The sequence below is a fragment of the Drosophila sechellia genome, chromosome 3R (genome assembly GCF_004382195.2).
Source record: "Drosophila sechellia strain sech25 chromosome 3R, ASM438219v1, whole genome shotgun sequence".
In the NCBI taxonomy this organism is placed as follows: Eukaryota; Metazoa; Arthropoda; class Insecta; order Diptera; family Drosophilidae; genus Drosophila; species Drosophila sechellia.
This window is the reverse complement of record NC_045952.1, coordinates 531921-547200: the sequence shown is the minus strand read 5'-3', so window position 1 is coordinate 547200 and position 15280 is coordinate 531921. Positions and strand designations below refer to the sequence as shown.

Sequence of the window (15280 nt, the reverse complement as noted above, 5' to 3'; positions counted from 1 at the left end):
CAGCAGTCACAGCCTCTTCGTTGGCTAGGCTTATGCCCAACGTCGGAGGCCCAAGACACCCGGCCAGGAAACTGCTGGTGTCAGTAGCAAAGGCTTCTCTGTTATACGCTGCACCAATCTGGAGCAATGCCACTAGCAGGGGCTCATACCTGAAAGGAGCTCGTTCGGTGCTTCGGTCAATGGCCCTCAGGCTCATTAGAGGTTTCAGGACCATATCCGAGGACGCGGCGCTAGCGCTGGCAGGCCTGCCGCCTATTGATCTGGAGATCAAGGCTCTCAGCCTAATGCGAAGTGGCGCTTCCAAGCATGAGGCACACGAGTGGCTAACAGGTGAATGGCAGAGCAGATGGCAAACTTCGCGACGGGGGAGGTGGACTCATCAGCTCAACCCTGAGTTGACGGTTTGGGCAGAGTGCCAGCACAAATGCTTGGACTACCACCTAACCCAGTTTCTTACGGACCATGGCTGCTTCCGGGCCTACCTACACCGGTTCCGTCACGTAGAGTCAGCTCGATGCATATTCTGCGTCGACGGTGAGGAAACAGCGGAACATGTGCTAATGCACTGCTCCAGGTTCACGGCGGAGAGGGAGCAGCTAAAGACGCTGTCAGGTACCCCGTTCAGCCCTAGTGGCTTGTTCGCGGCTATGCTGGCGAACAGCGAGGCTTGGGAGCTGGGACACAGCCTTATCATTAATATGATGAAGCGTGTCCGATCAGACGAGATGGCCAACAGAGCGGATGTCTAAGCCCAAACTGGCGCCCTGGGTGACGGCGGGCGAAGAATCCTACCCCAGAGTTCCCGGCTCGTCGTAAAAAATCAACTAAAGGGTGGAAGGAGGAGCCCCCATGGACTACACTGAAGGCAGGGAGTGCGACCTGGCCTCACATCCTGCTCACCGAAGTCATACCTTGACTGGCAGTCCCGGTGAGCGAGTAAGGACTGAAGAGCACGCGGAGGTTTTTGTTTTAGTACGTAGGCATAATTCCAATAGGGCTTATGAATCGTGCATGCCACCTACGGACAGTAGGTGGTATCTTTAGAAGATTTTAATTTTCCTACCGTAAGTCGAATAATAAAAAAAAAAAAAAATATGTGGTACTCCCCCGCCCACGGATGACGCACGAGTAGCATGGCGAATCGAGTTGGTGCTCTTAGAAAACCACAAAATGTTCCGTGTCGCAGCGACTTGATCGAGACAGGAGTGGCTGTCTCTAACATTCAGTGTCGACCCGAGTACTCATCAGCAGAAGGTATAGCTCCTAGTATCCATGGATCGCCCACCGGCGCCGATCTTCAGGACTATGGGGCAGGTCAGGATGAGAAAACTTAGCAGCGAACTTTCTCTTCAGAACTTCCGCTTCAGTCGGCTTTCTTTGCTCTTTGCGTGGTGGCTGCCACCATACAGAGTTGCCGGTTACGCCAGCTGATCTCTCAGGCAGCTGTAAAAACAGTGCTGGGAAACGGCCAACGCACCCCGGTCTGGTGTCGCTGATCGGATGCATGACTCTCCAGGCACAGGTGGAGCTTTCTCGATGAGTGTACTCACTGACAAAATCTATGAGCATCGTAAATATTAATACATTCCTAAGCTGCTGACGGGTACCCTTGGCAACATCCCATGGAAACTTAGAAAGAGGACCACAAACGTGCATGAGAAGCAAAATAAGAGTGTAAAAAGTCAAGGAGCAGACCAATAGCCAAATCCGAAGCTCTGGCGACCGACCTGGAGCGGTGTGTCTCCCACCGGCGCAACTTCCCCTTCAGAAACAACCACGGCCCGTCTAAGCCAAAGTGAGCAGCGTCGTGTTCTCTTGACCAGCCGGGCAGCAGCATAATGAAAACCCATTCTGCGTTTAAGCCAAGATGGCCAGAATGGTCTGCGTCTGAGTCGCAAAGTAAAAGTGAGTTGGTGCCAGTGACTTCAAATACATGAGATCCATCGAGACGCACCTTTGGCAGATCCGCCATTATCTACTCAATTGGGCGAGGTTTCGTTCGGAAACACCTGACGCACTTGTTTACTGCCCTGATTGCGGTTTTCCACCTTCCTGTTGCAATATTGGGATCGAATTATGCTGAGAAGAGCACGAGAACCAGTATGTAGGTTGAGCTCATGAGCGTGATTTATAATAGCCATAGTAACTAGGTGATCCTTTGGTAGGATGATTGGGTGATGGCCATTGAAACCCAACGAAGATTTCTGCAACCGACCATCTACTTGCAGAAGTCCAACTTGGTCAATGAAGGGTGACAGCAAGGCAAGTGGACTAGACGGCGGTACTAACCCTTTGCTCAGCAGGATTTAAGGTCATTCCAAAAATGAACACGCTGAACCATACGCAACAACAGAGAAGTCCCACATAGAACGTCAGTTACAGTAAGCCCAGGATGTCGAATGCGCTTGCATAACTTTCGGATGTAACGTACGCTGCAAAGCAGCATATGAATTCGCATATTTGGAGCATGGAACAATATCAGTGTATGGATATTTTATAAGCAAGACCCTTCGACGAAGTTCCAGCACTGTTCCAGTAACTTCTCAGTTACTACTATTTGTGGACAATAAGTTATGGGGCTGCTCAGAAAAGGCGGTCCATGAGCTCCTCGCGAAAGAATATAGAGAGATTTCGGATAAATCTGAAAGTCGCCCAGGCCTTGCTGTTGATTGAAGGGTGGAAAATAAGAACGATAGCTGATCAGACACCGGATCCCAGGCGAGACCTAGTGTTTTTGTAAAATCACCTCCATCGCCTTCAAACTTGAAGAAGAACCACTTCCTTAGTTTGAAATGAGCGCGCACGTGCTGCATTATGTTGATGTCTTCTTTTTTGGAGCTGGCGCCAGATATCAAATCATCAACACAAAAGTCACGGCGAAGAGTCTCAGCACCCACTGGAAATTTCGCACCTTATACATAGACAACTGATGCATCGACCTCACAGATAGGTAGGAAGCAGGCTTTGTGCCATTCGTTACAGTATCCAGCTTCAAACCGCTCAGATCTGGAGGAGAGGAAGCACCTCAAGACGATCTAGTTTGGTTTCCTCCTTGGAAGGAAATATGAAGTTTGAGATTTGAGATTAATATTCACCATACATCTGAGCTAAATCCAGCTTCACCAATTCCAGAAACCGTAGCTGCAGACTTGTACTTGGGCAATTGCAAACTATGGGCCAGACGAGAGGTGATTATGTATAGTCGAGAACCGGAGTCAAGCCAGGCGCGACAAGGAACCCAAGATCCTGATTTATTTTGAATATTGATGACGGAAGTGGCCAGCAACACAAAATCTGCTCCCAGATTTTTAGCAACTAAGGAAGAAGATAAAATAACTTAAATGATGAGTTGCTGCTGGCTGCGGGCTGCAAAACCAAACACTCAGTTTACCACAAACATCGAAAATTTACCCAAATCAATCGCTTAGAGAGAGTTAATTCATCCATAAGGAGAAGTAACCCTCTTACTTTACGGTTGTTAATTTTTCTGAAGGAGATATTACGGACGTCTACTTCCGGCAAAGCGACACCAAAGAAATCTTAGTAAACGGCGACATTGGCTTTGACTTCACATTCTGCCTTCTTATGTATCAAAGTTCTCTTCTGTTCGAATTAACGCTCCATTTACAACAATAATTTCAACGATCAGCAGTTTGGCCATCTGTCCTTCAACTTATTTCTGAATCAGATTTCATTAATCCCTGCATCAAAGGGAGAGAACAGCTTTATTCTCGACGCATACTTCTTAAGACATCGTTTGAAGATATTTCCAACGTTTGCCATGGATGGCTTTTGTATGCAATTTGAAGCTGTGGCCCTTCCACACAGAGCTCTCTTCGTCTTCATTTCATGTTTCGTCGCTTTCGTGTCATGTGCACTTTTCGAGTTGCTTCGTCTGCTTCTCTTTGCATCTATTACTCTTCACTCTCTTCAGTTTTGGCGCTACTCTTTGAACTGGCATATGCCTTCTCTATCAACGCGTGATTACATTCAATCTTTATGCTGCCAGCGGCTTAAACTATGTATTTGTGTAGCCCATACTAATAAGCGGTGACATCCTACGCAGAGTTCTCGAAGGAAACTTTGGGCACTCCATACTCACTTGCTACATGGGAATGCATTGTGACTTCCGTCGGCTTCTATTTTATCAACACCACCCATTGCAGCTTGCATGAGAACGGATATTACAAGAACTAAGACAGAAAACTAAGATAGAATCATTATATTTGTTAAAACATAGTTAAGCACTTACTTTAACTCGTCAGAATATTTGGATCTGAATATTTCGAAGTCTTCCCTAAAGATAGAGACCACAGCAGAATGCATTGTGCGAGGGGTGGTGGTGTTATTGAGGCTGTTCGCCATACTTGTTGTACTACAATCATCCAAACACTATTTAGGATCAGTTGGCGGTATCTGTATCTGGCACGGATGGGAAATTCTTTATTGCGGTTTCTTATATACCCCCTGATAGCGACGCTACCCCACATGGATAACATCTCCTATAGTAATGCCAACTTGGAGGACTCCAATGGATTAATTGTGGCGGTCATTTTTATTTCAGCTCTGTTGTGTGGTCATTAGATTTACATTCCTCGTCCATGGTTCCTTGCAATGTAAATCTGTCTCATGAATTTATTTTTATTGATGATTTTTATAGCATGGGCCTCACCCAAATTAATAATGTTTTCAAAGTTTACCGCAAGTTACTTGATTTAATTTATAGCAGTCCTGTTTTAGCTCAATTGTTCTGAACGAATTTACTAATTCAGGCTGGTGATGTACATTACAAGCTATTATGTTTTAAGATTGTTTATAAACGCCGTTAGTGCATCTGTTTTTATAATTATTATTGGTTTGAACTTCGCACAGTTGGACTTCGGAAACCGCGATGCGCGGACAAAAATGTGACATCTTAACCGATATATGTGACAATGAGCAGATATATAAGATAAGAACTCATAGAATTTAACGAATTATCCAAAGGTAAATAAAGAGTGAAAAACAGAATGTCTTGTTCCCAAACACACCGGCCCACCTGAACGGTTGTTAAGCACTTGGTCAGTACAGCTACTTTAGTAATTGGCAACATAAACGACCCGGACGACCTTGACCTGCATGAACATCCGTGATACGGTATCTCCAGGCGGTATGCTTCGGAGCTGCGGTCAAGAAATGGGCCAGCTTAAGCGGGTCTAAAGTATTATTTTTGGACAAAGCGGGCGGCTGTTAAAGATGGCTTCAATTTGCGTCAATACAGTTCTGAAATCTTAATGCTTTCCCAAAATGTTGGGCAGACGGAGGAATGAGAAATTAGCTTGTTTCTCTTCCTTGGCCTGATTAATGACCCTCCGTCCTATGTCGTCAAAAAAAAAAAATGCTGCCATGAAATGTAGTCCTCTTGTCCGAGTAAAGGTCCTTAAAGGACCTCTTGAAGGCTTTGTTAGTTAGATCGCTAACTACCTCGATGCGAATTACCTTATAGGTTAAGATAGAAAAATTCCAAGCCAGGCCTTTCTGGTCCGTGGGCCTCCTTCCTTGGTCTCTTTATGATTGATTGATTGATGAGGAGGAAGCAGAACTTACATTGGAAACATGACGGAGCCATGACGGATGCTTCAGATGCTTGGATAAAGTCCTCGACAGGAGCAATCCACAGGATTGTCTTTAGTGCGTACAGGGTTCCGGGAGATCCTCAACCAACGCTTTCCAGCACGTGCTTAAGGTTTCCGGAATTGGTTCATCCCATTGTAGTACTGTTCTCCACCATTGTTGAAATATGAGCTTGAGTAAGACTGTTGTCGGTGAGGCTCGCCCAAGCGGGTCGTGGATCGGGAAAGATTTTATAGTAGTAAGCGAGGAGCTTAGGTGTGCCGTACGAGCAGTACTGAATTTCTTTATGTTCAGACACAGAATATATTTACCTGGGTTCCATTGAATTTGAAGGATTTTGACTAAGATTTTGAGCTGCTGAGGGGCTGTACAGATTCGTGCACCGATCTTTTTCTGGCAAGGATTCTAAAAGGCGAGAACAGTTTGAAGTCCATTTTCGTAATTTAAATTTCACCCTTTCTAGCAGTCCAATCATCTTTTCCTTTAATACCAAAAGTTCTTCAGGCGCATCCTGTTGGGATATCTTCGACATAGGCATCGTACGCGAATGCGCTGGCTGCTCCAAGATACTCCTGGAGGTGGTCGTCCGCCAGTTGTTTTTAAAACTCTAACCACCAGAAAGGGGGGTGGCGCCAAACCGTAGGTAACCGTCAAAGGAGAAAGTCAAGCAATCGGATGGTCTCAATCGTTGAAAGTTGGTGTGGGCTTAATCTGAAAGGGGTAATCGACAACGTAGACACCGTCCAATGAGCTCGTGTATGTGTCCGCAAAATGTCGCTCCGTGGGAACACTGGCGTCTAAAAGAGATTGGCTAAGCTGAATACTGTCCATCTCCATGAATTCGTGCACCATAGTGTCAAGATCCGCGAGATGAGTAGCAGCAGAAGCTGGGTGAGCATCACAAGCAGGGTACGAACCTGCAATAACCCAAGCGAAGATTATCTTGAGAGCAATAGGAAAACCGTTTGCATTCTCCAGTGTAAACAGATCAGAGTTGATCCGATCCAACGATGCCATATATTAATCCCGGCGTGAAGAATCTGCTATGGGAAGCTCGCAGATCTGCCTCCACCTAGAAGGAGATATATCATTCAATTGGCCTGGAAGTGATGACGTTAGCATTGTCAAAATTAAAGAGGCCAATTCGGGAGATTGATCCGAATTGCAAAAATTCAGCTTCAAGTTTGCGAGTCCTCGGGTAACGGCAGCGCTGTTGGATGCGAGACCAAGAACGGATACCGTGCGCGCACTCATCGCACGCTTATCCTCTGAACAATTGAATCTGATGCCAGTGCTATTGTAGATCCTGTGTCCCGTAGCAGCCTACACGTTGTAATATTTCCAAAGGCGTCGCGGCAAGAATGGTTGAAAAAAGTACCTGAGACTCTGCGGACGTTCGAGTTTCCATGGTGTGATGAGTATAATTATTGCCAGTAGCCGAAACGTTTCCCATATGGTGATTTTGTTGTCGAGACGAGATGTGTGTATTTGAAGATCCAACTCCTGAAGTCAGATTTTTCACTTCGCCGGACAAATATGATTTTAGGTAATGAAATCGTTGTTTGCACTGGTAGCAATCTATGCCATACACAGTTCCGAGACATGTTTCCAATCCTCATAATTCCCGGAAAAGGTAGGCAGGTTAATTCGCTCAAACTGAAAGTCCACCTGACTTCTATGCGTGGTATTTGGAGTTTGAACAACGGTCGGAGTACTATTGGCCGTACCCTCAGCCCGTGGTTCTTCAAGGGTATTGCTAAGAATGGCGTATGTAAAGTAATTATTGTCATCATAAGCATCAAAGTCGTCGTCAGATTATCCTAATCTTGTTTCTCTTGAAAGAGCACACAGCTTTTTCGTGAGCCACAAAAAAATCTTATAATGCGCGCGAGTTATTTGGATTTTGCAGAAGCCCCGCTGATGAATCACACTCTGCATGACGAATGGGCAATCCAGTTGATGGGGAAAGGTACAGAAAACAAAAGGGAATTTGAGCTCCTAAATAAGTTCTTATACAATCAGTTGAAATTGAAAATAGCCTCAAGACGTACCCCTACACATTCTGGCGCATTATTAATTCCAAAACAAAATCTTCGTCTTTACCTTCTGTGATGACATGTGACATATCAGCTAACTCTGGTGCTGGCATCTGTAACCTATTTGCTCCCTATTTTGTTACTAACTTTGAGTCGGCAGTTGCCTAGAATGATAAAGATATTTTATGAAAGATACCTGAAACTTTCAATATTGTGTCGTTAGATATTACTACGGCATTGACGGCATTGCTGATGCGATATTGCACTTTAATGATTCCCCTAAACCCGACATTGATTGAGTGTTCACCTTCTTTCTTAAAAGCTGTACTTCAAGTTTTTTCTGCCTCTTAGGATGCTTTTTTCGTCATAATTATTTATGGTTATCTTTATTTCGAGATGAAAAATTCCAAGATCATGCCGATTCATAAAAATGATCTCTTCCACTTCTTGAAAGGATATATATGTACATATATGCTTCCTCATTTATGTTAGTAAGATGTTTATATCGATCCAAATTAGCAAGGGCGTATGCCTGTGCGCTCAACTACTATTAACCTAGCCACAATCTCTAAGCACTGCATGAATACCCTTGAAGCCCATTCCCAGGGTTATTCAGTGTACATAGATTTCGCTAAAGCCTTTGACAAACATTTGAAGCTTGGTTTTCACTCTTCTTTTTATACCCGTTACTCGTATAGTAAAAGAGTATACTTTATTCGTTGAAAAGTATGTAAAAGGCAGAAGGAAGCGTTTCCGACTGTATAAAGTGTATATATTCTTGATCAGGATCAAAAGCCGAGTCGATCTAGCCTTGACCGTATGAACGTCAAGAACTCAGGAACTATAAAAGCTAGAAGGTTAAGATTCAGCATACAGATTCTTGAGGCAAAGACTCAGCGGCAGTTTGTTAACCCATGTTACCACGCCCCCAAACCGGACAAAACTGCCATGCCCACACTTTTGATTTTGTTTAACATATGATGATGATGTATTGGCGTACACATTTATTGTAAAAAATATGTATGTTTGCATAATGAACTAATAAGCCTTTTTGTCCGATATTTTTGAGCAATAGCAACGTGTCTGAAAAATTAGCATGTTTACAAATAACAAAATTTAGGCGGCTGCGAGACCAGAGAATGCATTTCAAAAAAATAGGTATGTTTATATTCACAATTTTAAAATGAGGACATTGTATAAAAAATATAAATGAAAAAAATATTCTAATAATTATGCAAACAGTTTGTGTAGACTAAACGTGGTTAGGCGTGTACCCGAATGTGCATGATTGTAAAAATATATGAAATCGGCAAACTACGAGCTTTTATTTTCCTTAACAAAAAAGTACATATAACTGCATTATGAATGCTTCTACAAAGCTTCTTTATTGCGGAAAAAATAAATTGTTTCGTTGTCCTGTGGAAACAAAAGCATTCTCTAATACTTATTTTCCTGGACACGTTCCGATCTTCCGACTGGGAAGAGAAGGAATATTGCCTTCTATTTTGTTTCCGTTGATTTCCCGCTATGTTCCCAATAACCTTACAAAAGCCTTTCACGAAATGTCACTGATGCGTTAGAAGAATGATTGCAAAAGAATTCTTCTTCAGTCCTGGCACCTCCAGTTTTTATTAAACAGTCCATACTTAACAATTTTTTTTTTTTTTAATTTTTGATTTCCCGAAAATAGTTTCTTAAATAAATAAGAAATCTATTTTATCATATTATTCGATATCTTACAGTTTTTGAGTTTAAGAGGGCATTGTCACTATCTGACGCCGTTTAAATGAGTTTTTTTTAATTTTAAATATTTGTTTGCGTGCCTTATTCCTTTACCGAAACTGTCGATATACTGAAAGAGATAATCAAGCACAATACGTTCACCAATTTATATTAAGCGATATACTGAGGTCAGATACTACATCATGATAACGGGTGTGCAGCATCTCATACGATTTATCAGTTTGAAAGCCGTCTAAAAAGTCATTGTAAATATGTTTTGTTAATGAGTTTTCGGGTTCGGACCGTGGAAGGTTGTGGTATAATTCCTCCAGTTTCCGAGTAAGCTCGCGAACGTGTTGTCCGGTAGTGGGGCGTATTTGTGCTCCTCCGTTTATGCAGCCTGAGGGACATGCCATTACCTCAACAAAGTGGTAGTTTGATAGCTTTTCACGCTTCAGTTTTTGTACCAAGTTTTGTATGTTCCGGAAACCGTTAGCAATAGCAAATTTCAGCACAGTTTTGCCATTCTGTTTAAGTATAATTTCTCTAAAGTCGCGGTTTTTGAGCTGTTTGAATTCCAACTCTGTTGTTAAATCTTCGTTAAAAATATGTTTTGCGGCGAACTTAAATATGTGTTCTGCGTAACCGCCAGATTGCGTCTTCTCGTGAGCCCATACCATGAATTCTGGGCGTACATTAGACCATGGCCAGTCTAAATCAAAGAGATCGTACTGCGATAGCGGTCGCTGAGCCTCACTGAGCAACTGTTCCACCTCAACTGCAAAGATATATTATATTAATATTAGGTCAAATTGTACGTTTGGCTCTCAAACAACCTGAAGTGATTACACAGTCTACGTCGCGTGAGTTATTTGCCTTGCTGAAAAAGTCCTCTCGAGAGGCCTCAAGCTTCTTGTCGTAGCAAGGCATCACGGTCACATGGTATATTCGTGACGCAGGAACATTTATCTTATCGGCAAGGATTTGCTTCACAAGCACTCCCATTATTTGCTGAGGAGATCGCGTAGTGGAAACGTAAGGCAATATGAAGTTTCCGTGTGTTTTCTCCGCGTAACAAACCCAGCCCGGACAAGAGGAGCTAAGCATGGTCAAGTTCTCATTTTCGCGGTACCTATCTACAAATTCTTGACGGCATTCGAGGAGCGCGATATCGTCCGCCACCTTAGTGGACAAAACATAGTCCGCACCCAAACTGCGAAAATACCCATTAAGATGACGGGCAGCATCCTCCACACCTATTTGATAGCGATGGGCCAAGCTTAGTAGAGGCTGGGTGGCAAGGGTGATTACGATCGTACGCACATTATCCCAGTCCTCAGAGGCCTTATTCTTTGAATTCTCTTGAAGGATCTTAAGCAACTCTTCTTGGCTCTGCTGCGTGATCAGAACTTCTTCAGCTGAAGTGATGCAACCGGAGCACGCAAGACAGTCTTGGAGGGAAATATCAACTTTATTAAGTTTTAGATTTCCACTCTGTAACGAAACCATTTCAATCAATTAAAAATGGACGCCCTCGAGAAGCTTACCTCTGATTCCTCAAAGCAGCTGTCACCTTTTATCTTGATCTTTGCCCCAGTTTTTGACCGTGCCTTATCTATTTGCACGGGCTTAATACATATCTGAGTACAATTAAATTGAAATTAAGCTTTTTTGGTATATTATTGTTTCAAACCTGTGAGGGCGTAATAAAATCATCTATATCTGTAAGCTGCAGGGCTGTACTCCACCTGGACATGGTATTCGTAATAAATAATATTTAACTTTTTATATTATATATTAACCAAACCGCCTTCTGAAATTATACAAATATTTAGTGCAGTAGCCAAGCTAGCGTCGACACATAGCGGTAATTGTGAAACGGGCGGTAAGGAACATTAAATTATATACAAATTTTTTTTTATTTGCTATGTTACTACTGAAACCTACATATATTTATCATGTCAATTGTATGCCAAAAGTATGGGTGTTAGTGCTTTGTTTCGCACAGATGAATAACATCTAACTTTTTAGAGCTGAAAGGTATGTAACAGGCAGGAGGAAGCGTTTTCGACTATATAAAGTATAGGATCAATAGCCGAGTCCACCTGGCCATGTCCGTCTGTCCTTCCGTCCGTCCGTATGAACGCTAAAATCATGTTTTCTGATTCATGTTAGTACGCCCACTCTAACGCTCACAAACCGCCCAAAACTCCCACGCCCTCAGATCGGAACAATATTTTTTGTTTTCTTATTTTATTCCCAAATATCTATCGATATCCCAGAAAAATTATGAATTTCGCGTTCGCATTTCCACTAGTTAAGTAACTGGTATATCAGAAACGGGAAAGCTTGATTCAGAAAAAATTTAACGACAACTTTAGCACACGCAAACGTATAAAACCTTCTAGAAACATGGCTTCAACTTATCCAAAACTTCAGCATTAGATGTAAAGCCGGAAAACCATCGATGGCACTATCGATACTATCGATATTTTTAAGTTTTTTCAAACCATCGATGCTTTTCGAAAACAATCGAACAATCCGCACTGGCGTCACTACCACTTTGATACAGCGAGAGAGACATGTAAGTTTGGTAAATTTTATACGGAATGGAAATTATAGTTTTCTTTTTCAGATTATAGAAAGGAAATAACTGTTTGAGAAGATTGGTGGGGTTGGAAGAGGTTGGAGATGGATAAATACTTGAAAAGTAAGTACTTTTAATGCAAACACTCAATCAGACTCGTTCGCGTACAATGTGCACATGTGTATGTATATATATATGTGCATGTAGCCACAAAATATGCATTTGCACGTGTTTTTTAAATTTATATTAAGTAACCCCTGTATTCTTGATTTCAGACCCTTTAACAACTGTGGATAACACGATTCCAAACCTTCAAAAGGAGATTTAACTGGTATGGGACCATTTTAAGAAAACTAAGGATGCTCAGGGAGCGGTTTTCAACAGATGTGGTAAGCTCTATAAAACTTCTGGGATCGCATCCAATTTATTGGATCACTTAAAACATGCACATCCCGAATATCTGGAAGCTGAAAAGGTTGCTCCTTCCACTAGTTTGGAACGGTTCCTAAAAACTGACCTCACTTATAAAAATGGGTCAGCAAAAAAAAAACGGATCTGGACAAGGCAGTAATGCGTATGATCGCGCTGGATGTCCAACCCTTTTTTTTTTGTTGAAGATAGGGGATTCTGCGATTTGATTCGAAAGCTATACCCGAGGTACAAGGTACCCAGTTAAAGCCATCTCAGAAATGTTGATCTTCCACGTGAATATGTAGGCTTAAAATTGAAGTTGGAGGAGGATTTAAGTTACGTTGACAATGTATCCATTACTACTATTACTATTACTTTAACTATAATTACTATTGTTGGACCTCGCGTGCTAATGAGACGTATCTCACTTCACTTCATTAACGAATGCTATGGACTTAAATCAGCAGTTTTGTCGACGCATAAACTTGTAGATGCAACTAACCACTGCGCTAGTAATATTGCGAACTCACTCAGCGCCGTTTTGAATGAGTGTAACCTTTTTAATAAGGTAGTAACGATTGTAACAGACAACGACGCGTCTATGAAAGAAAAGTGCGAATTAATGAAAATGAAACATTTACCTTGTGTCTCACATACTTTTAATCTATTAGTGCAAGATCTTCTAAAAATAGATTCTATAGTGCCCTTACTAGCAAAGTGTAAGAGAATCGTATCGCTTTTCAAATCGAGTTCAATCGCAACAAAGAAACTTAAAAATGCACAAACTTCTAAATCACGCTATGGACTTATACAAGAAGTTCCAACGCGTTGGAATAGCGCGTACTATATGATTCAACGGATTATTTTAGTAAATGACTCGCTTTCTGCATTGCTTCTAAACTCAACCAAAGATCCAAGACCATTATCAGCGGACGAAATGTTCGTTCTGGTTGAGATATGTCAAGTTCTAGCTCAGTTTCACGAAGCCACAGTGCAGATATCGACAAACAAAACTCTTTCGATTTCCGTAATAATACCTCTTATTTATGAGTTGCACCAAAAATCATGCAAAGTATACAGCCAAGTAATTTCACACCCTGCGCTTGATATTTGCGAGGCAGTAAAAAAACGATTGCCAGAGCGTTTCTCGCATTACGAAACTCGGACTGTTACTAGAATTGCTACATTACTGGATCCCAGATTTAAAAAGGACGGTTTTTTGTTTACATCGAACTCAGAGAAAGCCGCGAAAGCTTTGCAGTTGGAGTTATTTTCAAGTTTGTCCCGAGTTCTTTCCACACCTGATATTTCAACACCACCAAACACTCCACAAGAAAAAAGAAACAGTTTCTTTACTTTTTTAGAAACTAAAATTTCAAATAAAGTTCACTCAAACATCAGAATGCTCTTGAGGACATATTTTGAGGGACCTAATGAGCCAGAGGATAAGGATCCCCTTGCTTATTGGATGGTAAGAATATCATTTTTACTTTTTAAATTAAATATTCATGACTTTATCCCTTTTCAGGCAAACAGTGAGAGTCTGAAGCCAATAACCAAACTTTTTTAAAAGTACCTGTGCATTCCGGCCAGTTCAACAGAATCTGAAAGAACTTTCAGTAAACCTGGTCGGATTGTATCTGACCGCTGAGCTTCGCTTAAACCAAAAGTAGTAGATGTGCTACTTTTTGTGAACAAAAACCAGAAACAATGATCTCTTGTTGTCTTAATATGAATATAAAAAAAAAATATTTTGTTATTACTAAATATTTTGAATACTGTGTTAATTTAAATAAAGTTTGCATTGAAGCAAATAAAACGTTTTAGTTTTTGTTTAAAAAATGCATTTTAAATCCTTTGCAGGCCCTTATGCATATTTCTAAAGGGCTACTGTAATATATTATTTTTATTCTGCAAGGGTATATAAACTTCGGTTCACGTTATATTATAGTTCCATTTTTTTTTTTAACTATCGTTAATATCGATGTTTTTAGAAAACCATCGACACCATCGATAGTGCCAACCATCGATGGTTTTCCAGCTCTATTTTAGATGTGGGGAATTATTAATCAAACAATGTTTTTCCAAAACATTGATACTTATGTTTCACAATTGTTTTATGAACTGATTGTTATCTTTTGTCAGTGCCGCGAACTCGGTTCTTACCAGGGAGGGGTTGGAATGGTTAATGGTATGGTATGGAACTACATCCATACGTATATCACCTTATCCACCAGGGCTCCAAGTGACGAGAGAAGTCCTGTATATGCATTGTTGGGTCATGCAGCCGCCAAAACTGTGCAGTAGACTAATTTCATACTTGTTAATATTTAAGCCAAATTAGCAGTAGCATGCCCATAGTGCAATCCGCTGCTCTCGCGCGCATTTATCTGTACGGCGCTCATTCCTTTGTTGTTGTTAGCTACCTATGTTAAGCTTGGGCGCTGCATTTCGGCTGCCTGCCCGCCAATTGCCTTTTCGTCGCGCTTCGGAAAAGACCAAACTTACTTACTTATTGTCGCTATCGTAAATAATCGCTATTTCGCAAAATAAAACTGTCGTAATAAATCAAACTTTCTTCGGTTTTTTATTATTCTCAACAGCTATTGAAAAAGCTCAATAGCTAAACATTTGGTGACCCCGACGTGATTGTGTTAATTTGCATGCAGTAATTAATGCACTTATCCCGGTTATAAATAAATATAAATACATTAAATCGCAATCGGTTGGACAAGTGAGTGGAGATTTCGGTGATAGTGGCTGTGTTTAAGCGAGCTAGCATTGCATATATACATACATTGCTACATATATCGTTGCGTGCATTGACCCCGCTTGCATTTTCGGCATCTATTTTGTGCTCATCTTCCCGCTGAACCGAATCAAAGGCGATTTGTTGCTATGCCCGCTGAAG

General features: G+C 41.7%; 2 protein-coding genes across 4 annotated transcripts; one reads left to right on the top strand and one right to left on the bottom strand.

Annotated features, from left to right (window-relative positions):
* Positions 1-9248: 9248 nt before the first annotated feature.
* Positions 9249-11198, bottom strand: LOC6620730 (probable cytosolic Fe-S cluster assembly factor GM20417). Its single transcript, XM_032721138.1, has 4 exons — positions 11065-11198; positions 10919-11011; positions 10208-10865; positions 9249-10149 (listed from the first exon to the last, which is right to left on the bottom strand). The coding sequence occupies exons 1-4, from the start codon at positions 11125-11127 to the stop codon at positions 9530-9532; spliced, it is 1434 nt and encodes a 477-aa protein (XP_032577029.1). The 5' UTR covers positions 11128-11198; the 3' UTR covers positions 9249-9529.
* A 107-nt stretch (positions 11199-11305) lies between these two features.
* LOC116801453 (zinc finger BED domain-containing protein 4-like) lies at positions 11306-14192 on the top strand. Of its 3 annotated transcripts, XR_004362027.1 has the most exons (6): positions 11306-11411; positions 11780-11955; positions 12007-12081; positions 12234-12347; positions 13734-13840; positions 13898-14192. XR_004362027.1 is itself a non-coding variant. In XM_032721139.1 (5 exons), the coding sequence occupies exons 4-5, from the start codon at positions 12782-12784 to the stop codon at positions 13937-13939; spliced, it is 1101 nt and encodes a 366-aa protein (XP_032577030.1). In that variant the 5' UTR covers positions 11314-11411; positions 11780-11955; positions 12007-12081; positions 12234-12781; the 3' UTR covers positions 13940-14192. The 3 variants fall into 3 exon arrangements, 2 of the variants coding, with proteins under 2 accessions (XP_032577030.1, XP_032577031.1); XM_032721139.1 differs by having other exon boundaries at positions 11314-11411; positions 12234-13840; XM_032721140.1 differs by having other exon boundaries at positions 11320-11411; positions 11811-11955; positions 12234-13840.
* The last annotated feature ends 1088 nt before the right edge of the window (positions 14193-15280 follow it).

What these genes read in the sequence shown, in the direction of transcription:
- LOC116801453 (XM_032721139.1), top strand. Translation starts at nt 12,782, where the DNA reads ATGAGACGTATCTCACTTCACTTCATTAACGAATGCTATGGACTTAAA. An exon ending in ATCCCCTTGCTTATTGGATG is followed by an intron (nt 13,841 to 13,897) that starts GTAAGAATATCA and finishes ATCCCTTTTCAG; the next exon opens with GCAAACAGTGAGAGTCTGAA.
- LOC6620730 (XM_032721138.1), bottom strand. Translation starts at nt 11,127, where the DNA reads ATGTCCAGGTGGAGTACAGCCCTGCAGCTTACAGATATAGATGATTTT. An exon ending in ATTTTATTACGCCCTCACAG is followed by an intron (nt 11,012 to 11,064) that starts GTTTGAAACAAT and finishes AATTGTACTCAG; the next exon opens with ATATGTATTAAGCCCGTGCA. An exon ending in GCTGCTTTGAGGAATCAGAG is followed by an intron (nt 10,866 to 10,918) that starts GTAAGCTTCTCG and finishes GTTTCGTTACAG; the next exon opens with AGTGGAAATCTAAAACTTAA.